This window comes from Bombyx mori, chromosome 10 (assembly GCF_030269925.1).
Source record: "Bombyx mori chromosome 10, ASM3026992v2".
Lineage (NCBI taxonomy): Eukaryota > Metazoa > Arthropoda > Insecta > Lepidoptera > Bombycidae > Bombyx > Bombyx mori.
In genome coordinates, this window is record NC_085116.1 from 906,067 (window position 1) to 924,209 (window position 18,143).

Genomic DNA, 18,143 nt, shown 5'->3' on the forward strand with positions numbered 1-18,143 from the left:
CATATAGTCAGGTCTTGTTTGATTTATTATTGCGTTTGAAAGCAGTCTTTCAACAAAAACAGGGGGGCAGGTTGTGGCACCTCAACGTGCGGGCTCACAAAACAAATACAAATAAATACTTACATCTATCTATATATATAAAAGAGAATTGCTGTTCGTTAGTCTCACTAAAACTCGAGAACAGCTGGACCGACTTGACTAATGTTGGACTTGAATTATTTGTGGAAGTCCAGAGAAGGTTTTAAAGGTAGATAAATATGAAAATGCTCGGAAATAAATAAAAATAACAATTTTGTTTTTCCTTTGATGTGTCCCCGTCGGACGGATTCCTTTTGTTTATTTTATACAAAAGTTTAGGTCTTTTATTTATCGATTGAGGCACTACGAAGTCTGCCGGGTCAGCTAGTACAAAATAAAAGAGACATAATTTTTGAACAAAACTAAATTTCATACCTGTGAAGTGTTCTTCATCACACAACATGCTCATGACCCGTCACCCGCAGGTTAATTCGAGAGGCCATCGCGGAACGAGTTTTAGTTTTCCAAATCGTAGTTGAATTGGACTATATTTCAAATCGCAGTTGGTATTTCAAAGCATACAATCATTTACACTAAATATTATGCACGATGTAGGCTTCGTTTTTATTTATTTTACTGCTTAGATGTGTGGACGAGCTCACAGCCGACCTGGTGTTAAGTGGTTACTGAAGCCCATAGACATCTACAACTTAATGCGCCACCCACCATGAGATATAAGTTCTAAGGTCTCAAGTATAGTTACAACGGCTGCCCCACTCTTGAAACCGAAACGCATTACTGCTTCACGGCAGAAATAGGCAGGGTGGTGGTACCTACCCGCGCTGACTCTCAAGAGGTCCTACCACCAGTAATTATAATTTTGCGGGTTTGATTTTTATTACACGATGTTATTCCTTCACCGTGGAAGTCAATCGTGAGCATTTGTTGAGTACGTATTTCATTAAGAAAATTGGTACCCGTCTGAACACGAATACAGAGGACGTATTATTCTTTACCTGACCTCTTACCTGAATTCGAAGACAAATGGTCGCTCCTGTGGTTAAACGGTAATAATATTTACCAAGTCGTGGTTACAAATGCCTTAAGCCCTGCTCGTAATGTCCCATCCTTAAAAATCAAGCTTGTGGGTCAATGGCCACCGTTTTATGCTGTAAGTACACAAGACACGAAGTACGAAGCTTAGCTCAGCAATTAATAAACTTTGTTTTCTCTTGACAAACGTTCGCCCAGTGATCGATCGCAATCACTCAACCTCGTGATTAAGATTCCTTTTATGAAATATGTGTTCTGTTTTATTTGATTACTAGTTCTTGCCCGCGACTTCGTCCGCGTGGAAAAGTTACTTGAGCATAACGCAAAATTTTACTTGCGACTTCATTTACGTAGAGAGAAACAAAATACCCGATTTTGAAAAATTCTTTATTGGTGCTCCATTTGTATTGGTCTAAGCGCAATGTTATAATTATAGCTTATAGCCTTCCTCAATAAATGAGCTATCTAACACTGAAAGAATTTTTCAAATCGGACCAGAAGTTCCTGAGATTAGCGCGTTCAAACAAACAAACTCTTCAGATTTTTAACATTAAAGTATAGATTTATTCTTGTGTAGATAAAAAAAATTGTTTCCAATTTGTTTATGGCTACTAAACAAATAAAACAGAAGATAATTGTTTGACAAATGGAAGAGAAAATCGTACAGAACCATTTACTAGTGCAGCGGTGGTTAGTGACTGGTTACTGTACCACGTATTCCAGGTTCGACTTGGTGTTGAAGCTCGGGGTTGCTCCCACCAGCTCTTGTCTTAAATATAATTTATGGCACGCATTCCACAGAATAAAAAGAGTTTGCACCCGTTAAACGTTTTACGTGAAACACCATAAAATTTATCTTTTTTTTCTTCTTCTTCTTATCAGCCCATAGACGTCCACTGCTGGACATATTTAAATTTATCAAGTAATTTGAATTCTAAAATGACAAAAGCCTCATATAAAACTATCGTATAATTAACTGAAATAAAAACCTCGGAACATTGAAAAAGACAAAAACAAATCATGCTTTTTGTTGTTGTTGGTTACACTTACCTCCATTTTCATTTGACCAAAAACCCGTGCGTGTATAAAAAACATAATAACATAAAAATGAAAAAAAGCTATATTTGATCAATTACGGAATTGGGTACTGAAATATTTCAGAAGCTTACTATCTGTATCTATTTCAAAGCTACTAGGATAATTCAAGCAAACAAATGATTCAGAAAGTTTCAGAATATCTCGAGTCCCGACACTGGGCGTTCATAATTCCCTATTATTTTCTGACCGACCGTCCCTCAATGTTCCGAGTCCATTGCCTCTTATATTTACGGGACACCATTATGTTTTACGATCGAACGATCTATGAAACGAAAACTGGGGCAAACACATTTTTCTTTGCCGTAGAAAATCTGCCACTAAACACGATTTATATCCCTTCTTCGTTTCGGTTGAGTGATCGTCGATAAAAGAAGTTTGTTTTTAGTGCATTGTTAACTTATTACATTCCATTGAGCTTCGGTGGACAGACGAATATTTCGGGACGTGGCCGGCACCCCAGCCTCGCACTGGGGTCCTGAATGGAGAGGAGCGGTGGTCTCACACAGACAGTATGCTTTAGTAGTAGGTAGGACCTCTTTATGAGTCCGCACGTTTGGATACCACCCTGCCTATTTCTACCGTGAAGCAGTAATGCGTTTCGGTTGTTGTAACTATACTGAGACCTTAGAACTCATATCTCAAGGTGGGTGGCGGCATTTACGTTGTAGATGTCTATGGGCTTCGGTAACCACTTAACATCAGGTGGGCTGTGAGCTCGTCCATTCATCTATGCAACCAAAAAAATCAAAATAAAAACCTTACAGGAGAGCCATTTAAAGTTTAAAATATGGAAAAAATATCATAACAACAAAACTATTATACTTCAGCTATTTTAAGTAAACTTATTATATGGGCTGTGAGCTAGTCCACCAATTTATGCAATATAAAAAAAAAGTATTCTCAAAGACATATAAGCACGGTCCAGCTAATATTTTTGCTACATAATGTTCTAAGGACGTTTCACAGCGTTCTGATCTCCTTATTCAATCAATGTTTCAGAAAAATGCCCTTAGTACAATAAAATGACAAATTTACCCTATTCTAACTCAATATCGCGATTACCAAACATCACTAATAAAGATATTATGCAATCCTAGCGAAACGGGACTAATCCTACTTCTCAATTTTCTTTTGGGGTTAAGGCCTTCGACTCAGTATTGTATACGAGTTTGTAATATGTCATAGTGCTTCACCATGGAATGTGGTTGAACTCCGGTAGCTACTTAACATAAAGTGATCCGTTCGGTCGTCCGTGCGTCATCACATCAATTTCATAGAAAATTACCGAACCTTACATTTTTAATGAACCAAATTATCCGACGATCATTCAAATTAATCAGAGAGGACACGCGACATCTTAATTAACGTTTTTATTAATAAGCTTCGTTCGGCGAACGTACTGCACGTTTTTAAATGATACGTTTAAATTTTTGGGCGTTTACAGCACACGACATTTTGAAATAACTTATACCAATTTAAACTTAAAACAAAATCAAATATGAAAGCAGAAAATTAGATGACAAAAGAATAAAGGGTGTTTAAGGTTAGTCACAAGCGACCTCAAAGAACTATTGATTGACAATAGAAGCTGTGAAAGTAAAAGTATAGAAAACACCGCTCAAATTGTGAGCTTTTTCCTGTGATTGTTAAGCTCTATTTGTAATGGCTATACAATGCTATAGTATTTATTTGAATCGACTTTAAATTCAAATTATAAGATGTAATCTATTGAATAAATATTCAAAAAAACCTACATGTTTAGAAACTATCGGATTTTTTTTTGTATTATGGTTCTTTTTATAAATAAGCACTATAAAAAGCACGCTCTACTTATCCTCAGATCCTGCGATAAAATTGCATAATTTAAAATAAAAAATCGTATCGTACACTATAAAGTTTACGATATCAATATCCGCCAATATCCAGGTAATGAGAGGTCGGTAATTAAATGTCGTCTGTCAAAGCCTTCGCCGCGTCAAATTATATTCAAAATGGCGGCCCATGACGTCATCACACAATTTACTCTATAAAGGAAAATGTTTGTGCAGTTTTTAATAATTCCGTTTAGTAATTAATACTTTAGAATTATTTATTTTTGACACTTTTATTCCAAATGAGCGTGTTGATATTGTCTGGGTATTGTGGCACACGTGCTAAAGTCGTGTTAATTTCCCATACGCGTATCTATTGTTATCGTAAATATTGAAAGCAAAACGATTCATGTTAGTAGTGTTAACGCGCTGTTTTTTTAGCAAAATAATACCTTCACAAACACATTATGTGGCAGTGCACATGTGGTGGGAGTGACACCTTGATTTTTTGTTGAAGAAGCGAATGAACGAGCTCACGGCTCACCTGATGTTAAGTGATTATCGATATACAGCAGCTGCAATCTGAAGTCCATGGGCGACGGTAACCACTCACCATCAAGTGGGCCGGACGCTCGTTCGCCTACAAGAGCAATAAATAAATAAAAAGTATTCCATAGATATCTTATCATGAATGCCGTTACCTACCTTGGGGTAGCTTAAGTCCCGATTGTATAATAAAACTGCTGTCACACCTTCAAACCGATGTTCATTACTGCTTCACGGTAAAGATAGACAGGTAAGTATTCTATCATACTTTCTGTCTTAGCCGTAAGATATAAATCAATAGTATGTGTTTTTATCTTTTTTTAACCTGATAAAGCTTAAAATCACAAGGGTACTAAAGAAGTTTTAATTTTAATACAAATATAATTTCATTGATAATTTCAAAGATTATCATGATATAATATTGTTTACGTTGTTGTATGTTTTGTTATGTATATATGTATACAGTGTGTGGGTTTATATATGTATATATATAATAATATTATTATTAATTTTCTTATTTTCGCAAAAGGAATGCACCTGCACAGGACTCTACACCACCCATGGCTGACTGGTAGAGAATGCCTCAGGCATTAAGATAAAGTTAAATAAACAAATAAATAATTTGTAAACACTCAGCATTAAGCAACGAGTCCGATTTTCCAGTACATTGCAGACATATTTACCGGTAGTAGGACCTCTTGTGAGTCTGCGCGGGTAGGTACCACCACCCTGCCTATTTCTGTCGTGAAGCAGTAATGCGTTTCAGTTTGAAGGATGGGGCAGCCGTTGTAACTATACTGAGACCTTGGAACTCATACCTCAAGGTGGGTGGCGGCATTTACGTTATATATGTCTATGGGCTCCGGCAACCACTTAACACTAGGTGGGCTGTGAGCTCGTCCAACCATCTAGGCAATAAAAAAACCCTCCAATATCAACATAACCAATTCGCACCTAGTGCCCTGTTAGCTGGTTCTCTCAACCACGCGCCAATTCGACGAATTCACTCATCTAGCACATCTGTCACATAAATATAAAAACGTTATAATAATATCTGAGCGCTCCTACAGGGTTCCCCTCTCTCTATTTCACTGACATTATTTTTTGCTCCGTGAATAAGGCGTCCTTTACACAAATCACTCAGGGTAACGTTCATAATTTAAGCGCAAAACGTCAAATTTGACAGATTTATGACATTTCTTCACAATTCCAGCATCGTGGAGGCGAGCTGACGTTGGTCGGCCTTCAGAAGCCGCGAAGCTTAGTCGGTATTCTCTTGTACTTATACACGGCTAATCTTAGCTGAAATTATATGATTTATTCTCAACATGTCGGCAAGTCGCAGACGCAGCTCATATCCCTTTTGATGTTAAGCCGCTACAAGGGCCCGTAACCAGACCTTCAGTCTTGATTAGATTGGAGTAGCAGCTGCCTATCCTCAAAACCGGAACGGATGCCACGGAAATAGGCAGGCCATTACGTACCCATGACTAAACGATTTCTGCACGTTTTTATCTACATTGACCAGAATTCAAATATCAACTGCAAATTAATTCGTGTTCTAAATATGTAATAAAACGTAAAACGTTTTGCGTATTTTGCACTTCTAAAATTCTGATTTGTTAGATTTAAACAGACTTGGTGTCCCAATGAGAATTAATTGTGGATTAGGCACTGCAGGCTAACCGTGATAATTGCAAAAACTGTCTCGCAACTAACTAGTTATATACTTACGAACGTAACTTAACAACGAACTGTGTGCTATTTAGTCAAGTTTAAGAGCATCGGATCAGACCCAAGATTCGATTGTGGCATGATGCCTCTACTTCATATAATTTATTACTACCAGTAATTTAGTATATACGTAATGCATATTATTATGTTAAAAACAAGGTTGTCGATCACATAAAAATATATTCTAAGAAATCAATAAATCGTATGACTAGATTTATTAACATATTATTAATTTAGGAAATTTATCGTTCGTATGATATAATAAATGCAGCAATTTTGAGCAAAAACATGTACACAAAAAATATTTACTAATGAATTCGACAATTGTACAACACACGAATGAAAGAAACGAACACACTGACAAAAGGTACTGTAATCAACTTTTATCTAACCTTCATAAAGCATTCGTAGAATTTTTAATTACAAATAAAAATAAGTACACATAAATGTTAATTAGCAATGAACCCCGATACAATTCTCCCTTCGCTCGTAAATCACACAAAAATAGTAGATAATAATTAAATGTATGACGAGGTGGATTTATGGGCCAATAAATATGTCAGTCATGGGACTCTTTTCGCGTGGCACCCGCCCTTACCGGCCGTAGAGCAGGTAAAACGCAGTCACACAACTTTACTCAACAATTTTTTTTTCTTACCTAACTTCGCTTCGCTTCGGCCTTGAAGTGTAGGTGAGCTTACGGGGCTCAAACCGGAGTTTTGCTAACACTGGCCCTAGCAAGAGCAGTGCTTCGCAGAATCTACCACCGGATCGGAAACGCGACCCACTGAGAAGATCCGGCGAGAAACTCAGTGGGCTGTGTCTATGGGTTAATTTACTCGTCGAGCCCTTCGTCGCAAGCGACGGGCTCGGCGAGGACGGTGACCGGGTAATCATATAAAAAACAGTTTGCATTATGAACGGTAACTCGAAGTTTTGAAATAAACCGATCTTTATTATTCAAAATAAAGGGGTATCGTATTATCGACTTAGATTTCTGATTTACTTTTTGAACAACTTGCGTTCATTGAACTTTAATTTCTATTTGAAGTAAGTGTACGGCAAGACATTTAGCATTAGTGATCTGCTGCCGCCACGCAAAAGGTCATACGTAACTAGATAAGTAACTATTAAAGTACTTGTAGTCGCTTTCTTATAGTTTATTTTTAGTTGTCACGTGTAGGTACATACAAAAAGTATTCTTATACAATTGATCCTCATGCTGTTTTGGACTTATGGTATACAGTTTTAGTATCAAATCGTGCAACATTAAAATAATATAGGGATACCAAAATAAGGTATACTAAGGGAAACGGTGAATACTCACAATACATTTGCAATATTGATCTCCTTCATTAGTATTTTTACAGTACAATTAGTACAAAAACATTTTTTGGTGAAGCGTAATTTAGGTGGCTTATTTAATTTGATATTGCTGAGGATTATCAGGACACGTGAGGATGCGGCATTGCATGATTATTGCATCAATTCAATTAAATAGTTCTATTAGATCAAATTCAAAAGAGGGTACAAAGTTTGAGCGTTTATTATCTCATGAAATTTTTTGCTTAGGCGACTGCAACTCAACTACACTATGCATTCCCCGCGGATTCGTTTCATATTCCGGTGTATTTAAAATATGTCGCGCACTGCGACGTATGTTGCGCTCGGTCGCGCTGTCTAAACCGTCACATGATCTTACGGGAAGTTATGTGTGAATATGATAATGTGGATTTATCATTTTTTGTTGGGGCTAAATTTCTTAAAATACTTAGATGTAATAAATAATGTCTTAGCTTAGAATGCGCAAAAGGCCTGTCGATGCCACTGGTGAAGCTAAACTAATAATTGCGATTCTACAATTCAAGTCACTGGGGACGTCTAAATTGACGAAGAGGTTATTTACCTCGAGTGTATTAACTGAGATAGTAGCTGGATACCCGTTTATTTGTAATGAGCGGCGCCTTCACCTACGCCAAAAAACAAACATCATCACAGAAAAATAATCCAAATTCATTTAAAATACAGATGTATTAAAATTCAAACAAATAAATCTAGAGCCGTCAAAATTCACATAAAGCATCCCGTCCAACAATCACTTACGGAACGTGCAACAATAGTTTTTTGTTTATGCGCTTCGCAATTTGCACAAATTGAAACAAAAACACGTATAAAATATATTCCGCTGGCTCAGTACGAGTTCCGGATGGTATTAAAAGGGACAATAGGACCCATTCATACAATTTATTGGCCAACTTCTGTACCCGAAATGTTCTAGTGATTTTCATAAGAATTGCTTATATTTTTTTCGACAGAGTTCTTTTCTAGTTTGTCATGCCCGCCATTCGAAGTTATCGATGTGTCATTTCGGTGGTGAAAGTTTGGCTTTTGTTTACTACTGAATTTGAGATAATTTTTTAACTAATAATCTTGTGACAATTTTATTGGATCGAAGTTCCTTATGAGACGATGCGTAGGGGTACCCTAGCCGGAAAAAAGTCCGTAACGTAAGATTTTTTCTATTTAGTTTGTTATTAACAGATGTCGCTGCACGTAAATTCAACAAATCCTCAATCGCGGTGACGAGATGTTACACAGTTGATAGACGTTCTCGTATTTCTCTTGCTAAATCATACTTACCTGGCGTAGAGGGATACCGCAATCATGCAGGCGGTTCCCCCGGGGCGAAGCTGCTCCATTGCACTGCGGAGTGGTTGACCCTTGCGATTATTTTTACCAATAAAAAATCATTAATAAAAAATGTATACCCGAATAATTATTTTCTTTATACCTCGAATAGAACTTAAAATTAATATTTTCGTAATATGGAACTTCGTTCGTGTCCGGTGTCCCACGACACCACACATCTTTTTATTATATATTTAGTAAGAATAGGTACAGTTCTGGTTATAATAGCGGGAGAATAATGTGTCGAAATGAATTCATACTTATTAGTTCAGGTGTCGTCGACATACCAGCTATCGTTCTTCAGATTGGAATCCGCGAGTGGTTCGCGGCAGAATTATGGTACTTATTCGCACGATCATTTTTTGTATCGATTATTTGATGATCACTTGCTGAGATAAGCGAACGACCCACTTAATGGTAAGTAGTCACCGGGACTCGTGGACATCAGCATTGCCAGGGATACAGTCAAAGTGCCTTCTGCTAGTACTATGCAACACCTACATTTATTATAAGTGGAACTGTAAAAAGAAGAGAAACAGAATTTTATCAAATAAATCGTGATACAAACTTTATTTTTTATGGTCGAACAACCGATGATGAACGGCGATCTAGAATCAAACATTAAGTACGTGGGTAGTAAAAAAAATAATTAAAAAAAAAAAAATTATATTTCAATTTTATTATAAATTACGTTAAGTAGAAATTATGCTTAGTATTTAGAAATTATGAACTGTACAAATATATACCCATATAATTATTTAGAATTACGTCGTATTTCCAGCGCTATAGGAGAGAACCTTTAAAATATTTGCCGTCGATAACTTCTCAATAATCGCGAACTCAAAACTAAAAATCGATTTTTATCAAATATGGATCGACTGAATGATATTTCGACTGTCTAAACGCCCAAGATTATTTTTTCATAAAAAATAAATATAAAAATTTCAATATACAAATAAAAAAGATGTAAACATATAATCATTAAAAGGGTAGATTAGATTCATCGCCCACAAGTCCCGCCCGATCCGGCCGATCAGTCTCCGTGGGCAGGTGCCGTACGAAGCCATATCGGCTGTCAAAAACTTGTAAAATATAGTCGGTGTGGTGGCAGCCGCGGGCGTCTCACAAAGATATCTCAAAGATTTATACAAGTCGTCCACAATGGGTGCGTTTTAATTCTTTTCATATTAGATTTATGCGGACAGATGCCGGGCCCGCGTCTAGATTACGTTTTCCCACCCTTCTGCCTTCGTTTCTTTAACTGATTTCGAAAAATTGAGGGAGATTCTCAATTCGACTTATTATTTGTTACATTATTTATTGCGTACATATGTGTCATATTTTGTTTATCGTGATCCAAGATCAGTATAAACACCACATATGTATGTACTACGATTTTGTTTTTAATTGCTTAGATGGGTGGACGAGCTCACAGCCCACCTAGTGTTAAGTGATTAATGGAGCCTATAGACATCTACAACGTAAATGCGCCAGCCACCTTGAGATATAAGTTGTAAGGTCTTAAGTATAGTTACAACGGCTGCTCCACCCTTCAAGCCGAAACGCATTACTGCTTCACGGCAGAAATAGGCGAGGTGTTGGTACCTACCCGCGCGGACTCACAAGAGGTCCTACCACCAGTAAATTATGTCTATGATAAGCAGTCGAACAAGACTATGCGTTTACTTAGTCTCATACACGTAGTTGCTTTAGTTTTTTGTCGAATTATTAATGTTATACCAAAACAATTGATCATTAAATATTAATTTATGCCTCAAGTTGCTTGGTGGCGTTTATGTCGTTTACGGCTGTGGTCCCGGTAACCGCTTCACATCCGGCGCGCCGCAAGCTTGTCTGCCGTTGGTTAATTAAAAGGATTGCTTGGGAGATGGAAGGAGATGTATCATAATCGCATTTCTCCGGTGGACTGACTGGGTTTTGAGTGAAAACTACGAACGCTTCTCTACTAACTCGACTGACGATACATTTGTTTGTACCTAAACTATGTTAATTAATTTGCAAATTTACATTATAAATTCGGATATTTGATCAGAAAAAGTCATATATTACTTAAGCAACGATCGAAACGCATTTAACTTTTGAAAATTTTGATAAAAATAAACTGAATTTAGGAAATAACAATAAATTGTCAACCGTAAACTTAAATCGTTGATCCCACGCAAAAAATACAGATATATATATATATATATATATATATATATATTTAATTATACATAATCACATTCAAAGACGTTATTAACGTCGAGATCCATTTGCGACTTCACGAACCGTAACGCTCAATAATATTTTATTGCGCGTCATTCGGACGCCATAAAAATATATGAGCGTCCACACGAGTAAAAAAGCCGCAATAACCACTGAAAAATAAGCAATAGCACAACCGACTTATAATACTAATTAATACCTACTCGGAGTCGAATCAACTAAAACGAATGTAAAAAGTAAAGACCTACGTTGGACCAGTTAATAAATTGTCTGCGGCGTGTATGGAACGAAAAAAAAAAATGAACGACCAATAACAGTATAGTACGGAGTTTATGGTGATGCCCTTGAAGTGTTATCGGGACCACGATTCTTTATTGACACTATAAATGCTGGGGCACACGGGCGTGTTTTGTGAGCGCCGACGCGCGGTCGTTGACGCGGTCACAGCTTCTTTGTGGACGACTTCAATAATTTTAGTTTGCTAAAGTCACTTTACGAGTTTTAACGTATTTAGATGTTTTTAATCAGTTTTCTTATAATATCGCGCGGGTCTCATCAAACTTGTCCAGAATGTAATGATGTACGTCTTTACCTATTAATTTATAAATAATTTATTGGAGTTGATCAATGAGTAACAATTATCATTTTTACATAAAAATTGTCTCATGCCCATAATATTGCAGAAGACGCTGCAAATTGAAGCTCTAGAAAATTGGATCTTGTGTAGGTCATAGTTTACTGTAATGCCTTGCGTTTTCAACAGCTTTAATACCACGACTGCTCTGCCCTTAGATATGAATGCTTGCAGGACTAGGAAATAAGTGCTAATACAGTTTTACTGGTGGTAGGACCTCTTGTGAGTCTGCACGGGTAGGTACCACCGCTCTGTCTATTTCTGCCGTGAAGCAGTAATGCGTTTTGGTTTGAGGGGTGGGGCAGCCGTTGTAACTGGCGCATTTACGTTGTAGGTGTCTATGGGCTCCAGTAACCACTTAACACCAGGTGGGCTGTGAGCTCCTCTACACATCTAAGCAATAAAAAAAATTAAAAAAGACATAAGAGAGGGAAGGGATCGTCGGGGGTCGGAGGCGGGAATACGCCCGTACGTCCCGGCCCCTGTAGGTGGCGGCCTCCCCCCGGTGAAGGTCAAGGGGCGACCTGAGGGGGTGAGGCCGCGCGGCGCGCTACCAGCACTCTAGCGCGCTGCCGTGGAGTGAATAGAGCGACCGGTCGACGGTGTATCGCGTCCCGACCCGGCAGGCTGGTTCTGGTCCAGCGGGGTATTCCGGGACACCAGCGGCACCGTCTGGGCGGCCCGACGGGCTGCCGTACCGAGACGGCCGACGTTTCAGAGCCTTCGATTCGCCTCGAAGGCTCCGTCGGCTGGGCGTCCTTGGGGTGAGCCGCGCCGTCTGGTTGTAGTGTTGACCGCGGTAGCCCCCCTACCTCATCCGGGTTCTGACCTCGGAGGGGATCGGACGTCGGGTGTAAGAGTGCAGGGGAGTCGTTTAGTGGGTGGGTCCTAAAATCCTTGGGCCCGCGGTCTGCTCACAACACCATGCAGATCGTTGAGTCTCACATACCCCGCGCGCCCTTTTTGCGCGGGGACCTCGTAGGAGGTTCGGCCCTCTACCCGAAAAAAAAAAAAAAAAAAAAAGGGAAGGGATCGTCAAAAACACGAAGATCGTAATTTCAATAACAGGTTGATAGATAATTTATTATGTTCGAGCTCTCTGTTTTATATTATAAATCCAATCGATCAAACATAATGTCAAGTACCTATTTTAAATTGTAACAACGCATTGTTCAGCCGTAAGAACAAATCAAACAAACATAATTTGTTTACGTGTGCCTGGTAATGATCGATCAGCGAAGAGGGCGTCCATTGCAGTTTACTTTTAAAAACAATATAATAACTGTTATTTAACCAGTTAAATAATATATTGCATTTACAATGTTGGTAATCGCGAAAGTTTGAAACAACTCATAGTTTTAAAATAATCTGAACATTACTACAGCTAAATTAAAAAAAAATGCACTTAGATTACACACTGCTATATACTATTCAGTTGAATTTTACAAGTTATTTTTAGCACCAGAGCTAAACAAACCTACATATAAAAATATAATTTTAATGTAACAAATCGAATGCCGTTTTATTTATGGGCGAGGAAACTTATTATCGTTCACATATGAGACGTTTAAGCTCACCTTTAACGTTGCACATAAGTTTAAGAATGCAGGTACATCAAAAGTTCTATAGGACCGTCGTCATGATAAAGTAATAGTGATTATTCACAATGAGGAAATTACCGCCATTAATCATTATGCACTTAGCACAAAACGACAACAGATAGCCTAGTGCCTAGTTCAGTCAAAGGTCAATTTGTCTTGGAAAACCGTTTAAAATATATTTTTTAAAGGAGTTGCTGTACAGTGAATATTTAGAAAAGATGTTAGTTGAAATTTAAATTATGTTTGAAAGTCACAATAAATCACTAGTTTATTTGTTTTATTAATATAAAAGAGTCTTCATATTAATTGTATAAAAAAAACCTTTAAGTCAATAAATATGCGAAGTTCTTTCAACCAAACAGAGACCACATTATTATTTTTGGGAAGTTCAAAAAGAAATCTAAGGATTGAAGAAATCTTACATAAAATTGCTTTTATTCAATTATTGAATCGTTCGCTACGTTACCGCTCACAACACCTGCCCGTGTGTTGCGGCTATTAGCCCGACTGATTTACAAGTCGCCGCGTTACATCGCCGAGGGCTGTTTGATGTGTCCGACCACTGTGGACTCAATAATCGTTAAGACAAGACGCGTTAATTCTTTAATACTTTACATACCCCACATTATTTATTTAATTTAAATTGGTTTATAGTTCAGAGCGAGTTCGTTGTTTGCTTTAAATCTTAAGAACGAAAACTTAGTGGCAAGAAAGCTAAGCAGAATACTTGATGTTTGATTATACATATATATTATCATTTCCGCCTATTTCTGCCGTGAAGCAGTAATCCGTTTCGGTTTGAAGGATGGGGCAGCCGTTGTAACTACACTTGAGACCTTAGAACTTATATCTCAAGGTGGGTGGCGCATTTACGTCGTAGATGTCTATGGGATCCAGTAACAACTTAACACCAGGTGGGCTGTAAGCTCGTCCACCCATCTAAGCCATAAAAAAGAAATAAGGGAGAATCCACATATATATCTATCTGTTATGATGAGTTGTTTTGTTCGAATCTGATGTTTTGGGAGCACCGTGTGGGTTCTCCTACATCCATTTGAGTTGAACGCATCAGGCCCACATTTCTTGAATTCGAATTAATCAAAAAACAAACAACAATAGTTATCGGGAGCTCGTCATAAATCGGTCTCTGTATCGCAGCATCAATGTATCGCATTACTGCGCGCCTGTCTGATATAGAATTTATTACAGAGGACTTATTCGAATCACTCGGAACACGTCATTCGACTTCGGCCAGCTCTCATAAATTCTGTGACATATCGTTCGAGTTCTGAGATTTTTCTTTACGTGCATCTTTTAGTTTTACTTACAATACAGCCTTATTGCATTGCGTTAGGGTTGAAAACTGAATGATATCGATTTGAAATGTTTTAGTCAACGGATATCTCGCCGCGTCTTGGCTCATATTAATGATATTTTTTTTTTTTATAAATAAATTCTAAAGTATGTTTTAGTATTAAGGATTTCTTAGTCACTGGTTTTCTTGAACTGATTGGTTTCGATCAAGATAAATTTAAGTGTCAATTAAATAAGTTTTAGTGACCTCCTGTCGGAGGCTCAATCTGGAAGTGGCACAGGTATTTGTATATGATAGTTTAAATATGTTTAGGCGCCGCCTTCGTGTGTTTGTCTACTAAATTATTATTTTATTTGTTAATACAACATTTTCTATTTTATTTACTCTTTTGTTTTCTAAGTTTTGTTTTAAAATAAGAGTTATTATTACAGTTTTTGTAGTATTCCTTGTATTCAATTCCGAGTATTCATTGTGTCGCATATCCCCAGTATAATAACCGCTTTGAATTAAATACACGGGTGCTGTGCCTGCAAGCCTATGTTTGTTAAAAATCACACCATTTGAATTGATTTATTTTTGTTGTCTACAGATGAGAGGGAGTAAGAGTGGTGTTGGGTGGAGCGAATAGAGATGCGCTCCAAGCAGCAGCCGCGACCCGCCTACCGCTGGCTCAACTCTAATGAGAACGGTAAGTTAATCTATGATATATTGAAGAACCAGAGGCCCAGAGGCACAAGTCCAATGTGCTGGTCGGACCAGAGACGCTCCACTCTCAATACTTCAGTCCACGTTGTTATCCACACAGCCGAGGATAATCCAGGAGAAAGTTGTTAGAAAAGGCCACGACCCTCAGCATTGAGGATAATCGACGCAAGGACAACCGTTGTAACAATTACGACCTCATGTATATTATTCCAGTGGGTGTCGGGACTCATGGTCTGATATCTCTGATCTCAAATAACTACTTCACATTAGGGAAGCTACGAACTTGTTTGCCCAATAATAGTAAATACATGCATGACGGATGACGTTACAAGATCATGGTCAATAATATTTTATATGTACACTTGACTACAATTGCAAACCAATAAGACTAAGATCTCATGCTACACGTTCCGATGATCGCTTCACATCAGACGAGACAGGAATTCGTTTTCCCGTCCATGCTAAAATAAAAACCAAGTACATGTATCTTGAATTAGACTAGGGCTGTCATTATCAATGTTAATAGTGTGACGCCGGCGAGTTTCAAGCCACGTGATATAATAACCGGCAAACTTCTTGAGCATTTGTTGACGTAGTGGGGGTAAGTTTGCGCATGGTACACTCACGTGCAAAAACATTACTTACTCTGCGTCATAATGCTATTAAATTATTAAAATCAACATATGTATTTATTTATATATTTATTAGAACATCAACAAAACATATAGGTTAATAATTGTAATAATTTAATCTTGGGGTAGAATAGATATTCCTTCTATTAAGTCAAAACTAGAGCTGTTGCCAGGTCTTGGTTCAGTTAAAGCGAAGCTGGTATATGTAATTTTTTTTTCGTTATCATAATCTTGACCATCATCATCATCACTGTTTTCATCACCCGAGTCGCTATCATCGTGATGAGTCGACATAGGGCTCATCGGCGTAGTTTACAACTCGGTCGATTCGGTCTTCTTTTTTGTCTATAATTAATTATTTTTTGAAGATATTCGATTCGTAGTAATCGAATGTTACTTTTTTCATTTACCAGCTTCCGATTATTTTCTGTTCTTTTTTTCCATCTGAAGCCTAGCTCTTTCATAATTCGTCGTAAGCTTCATTCCGAGCCATTAAAATTTATATCTTCTTTAAATTCTTCGAAGCCTTTCTACGGTACGGAGTTTCGCTGCTTGTTATGTAGTTATTATGATTACATATTTTTATTACAGATTGAACGAAACTATCCATTCCGGTAACTTTCTTCTTCCCTGATCTTTTCTTACCCGGAGTCCGAAACACGGCGAGCAAGCCAGAGCCTTTAGCTTCGTTAATAATGCACCTAACAGTACTCACTGATGCTTTTGTTGCTTCCGAAGTCTGTTTTAATTTTTCCATATCATTCTTCCCCTGTTTTATAATGAAGCAATATACGTCGTACACAAATTTTCTACCCTTTCTTTTAAGTACTACACCAGTTTGTCACGGCATAGTGTATGTTTTATAAAAAATCAACAAACACTCAACAAATAGCAATGGCAACAAAGTCCACAAGCAATTATAACAAATAACTTAATGATTAATAACGATAGACTTTCCACTGTACGCAAGCGTACTTTTGGGAGCAAGCGGAATGAAGGCGCGGTGCGGGACGAAAGGTTCGACTGATCTACCAATAACGCGCTCGATACGATTTCCCCTGCCGTCGCGCCTCACCCTCACCACCAAAGTGACCTAAAATTCGGTTCTGCGCAGTCAAGGTCATTTGCTCAAGAAGTTTGCCGATTACTATACCTAATATAAACTAACAAAAATGTTATGTAGAATTATGAATTGGAAATTCGTAACCGGTTCTCCTAAACTGCTATACAGCAACACTATAACGTAATTATAAACGTTATTTATATCGTTACGCTTTTAATTGAAACGTTAATGTTATTTAGCAGGTTATCAATGTGCTTGTAGAATTTAACCCCAACGGATCTTTCTCTATGGAGAACCGGTTTGTTAAGAGTTTCAATTGTAAATAATCGGTATCTTTACGCTCATAAATCTGCATTTGGATGAACACAGCCATCATTGTTAAGTATTTACATTCGTTGCAAAGGTTCAACGAAAAAAATAACCCGACCGCATTATTACGGGATATTTAAAAAATATTTTAAAGATATTTTAAGAATTAAAGATACGTTATGAAAATATTTTTTTTAAGCAAGTGACATCAATCTATATTTTCTTTTTTTTTATTGCTTAGATGGTTCGATGAGCTCACAGCCCACCTAATGTTAAGTGGTTATCGAAGTCCATAGACATCTACAACGTAAATGCCGCCACCTACCTGAGTTGAGTTGTAACGTTTCACTTTTAATAGTACAACGGCTGCCCCATTCTTCAAACCGAAACGCATTACTGCTTCACAGCAGAAATAGGCACGATGATGCTATCTACCCGTGCGGTTTCACAAGACGTCCTTATACCACCAGTAATTACGCAAATTATAATTTGGCGGGCTTGATTTTTACTATACGATGTTATTCCTTTACCGTGGAAGTATTTGTTAAGTAGGTATTTCATTAGAAAAATTGGTACTTGCCAGCGGGATTCGAACACCGATGCATCGCTAGATACCAATGCACCGGACGTCTTATCGTTTAGGGCACGACTATTTTATAATAAAAAACCTTTGTCTTTAATAGATTTAGTGCCCAATTGTACTATAGGGA

General features: G+C 37.7%; 1 protein-coding gene across 3 annotated transcripts in view; it reads left to right on the forward strand.

Moving 5' to 3' along the window:
- The window catches only part of LOC101737217 (protein tiptop), a 350,367-nt gene that overhangs the window by 103,955 nt on the left and 228,269 nt on the right, over positions 1–18,143 (forward strand). For all 3 annotated transcript variants that reach the window (XM_038013390.2, XM_012694048.4, XM_038013389.2), the window contains one exon: positions 15,314–15,412. In XM_038013390.2, the coding sequence (XP_037869318.2) occupies positions 15,355–15,412 (58 nt within the window). In that variant the 5' untranslated portion in view covers positions 15,314–15,354. The remainder of the gene's footprint in view (positions 1–15,313; positions 15,413–18,143) is intronic.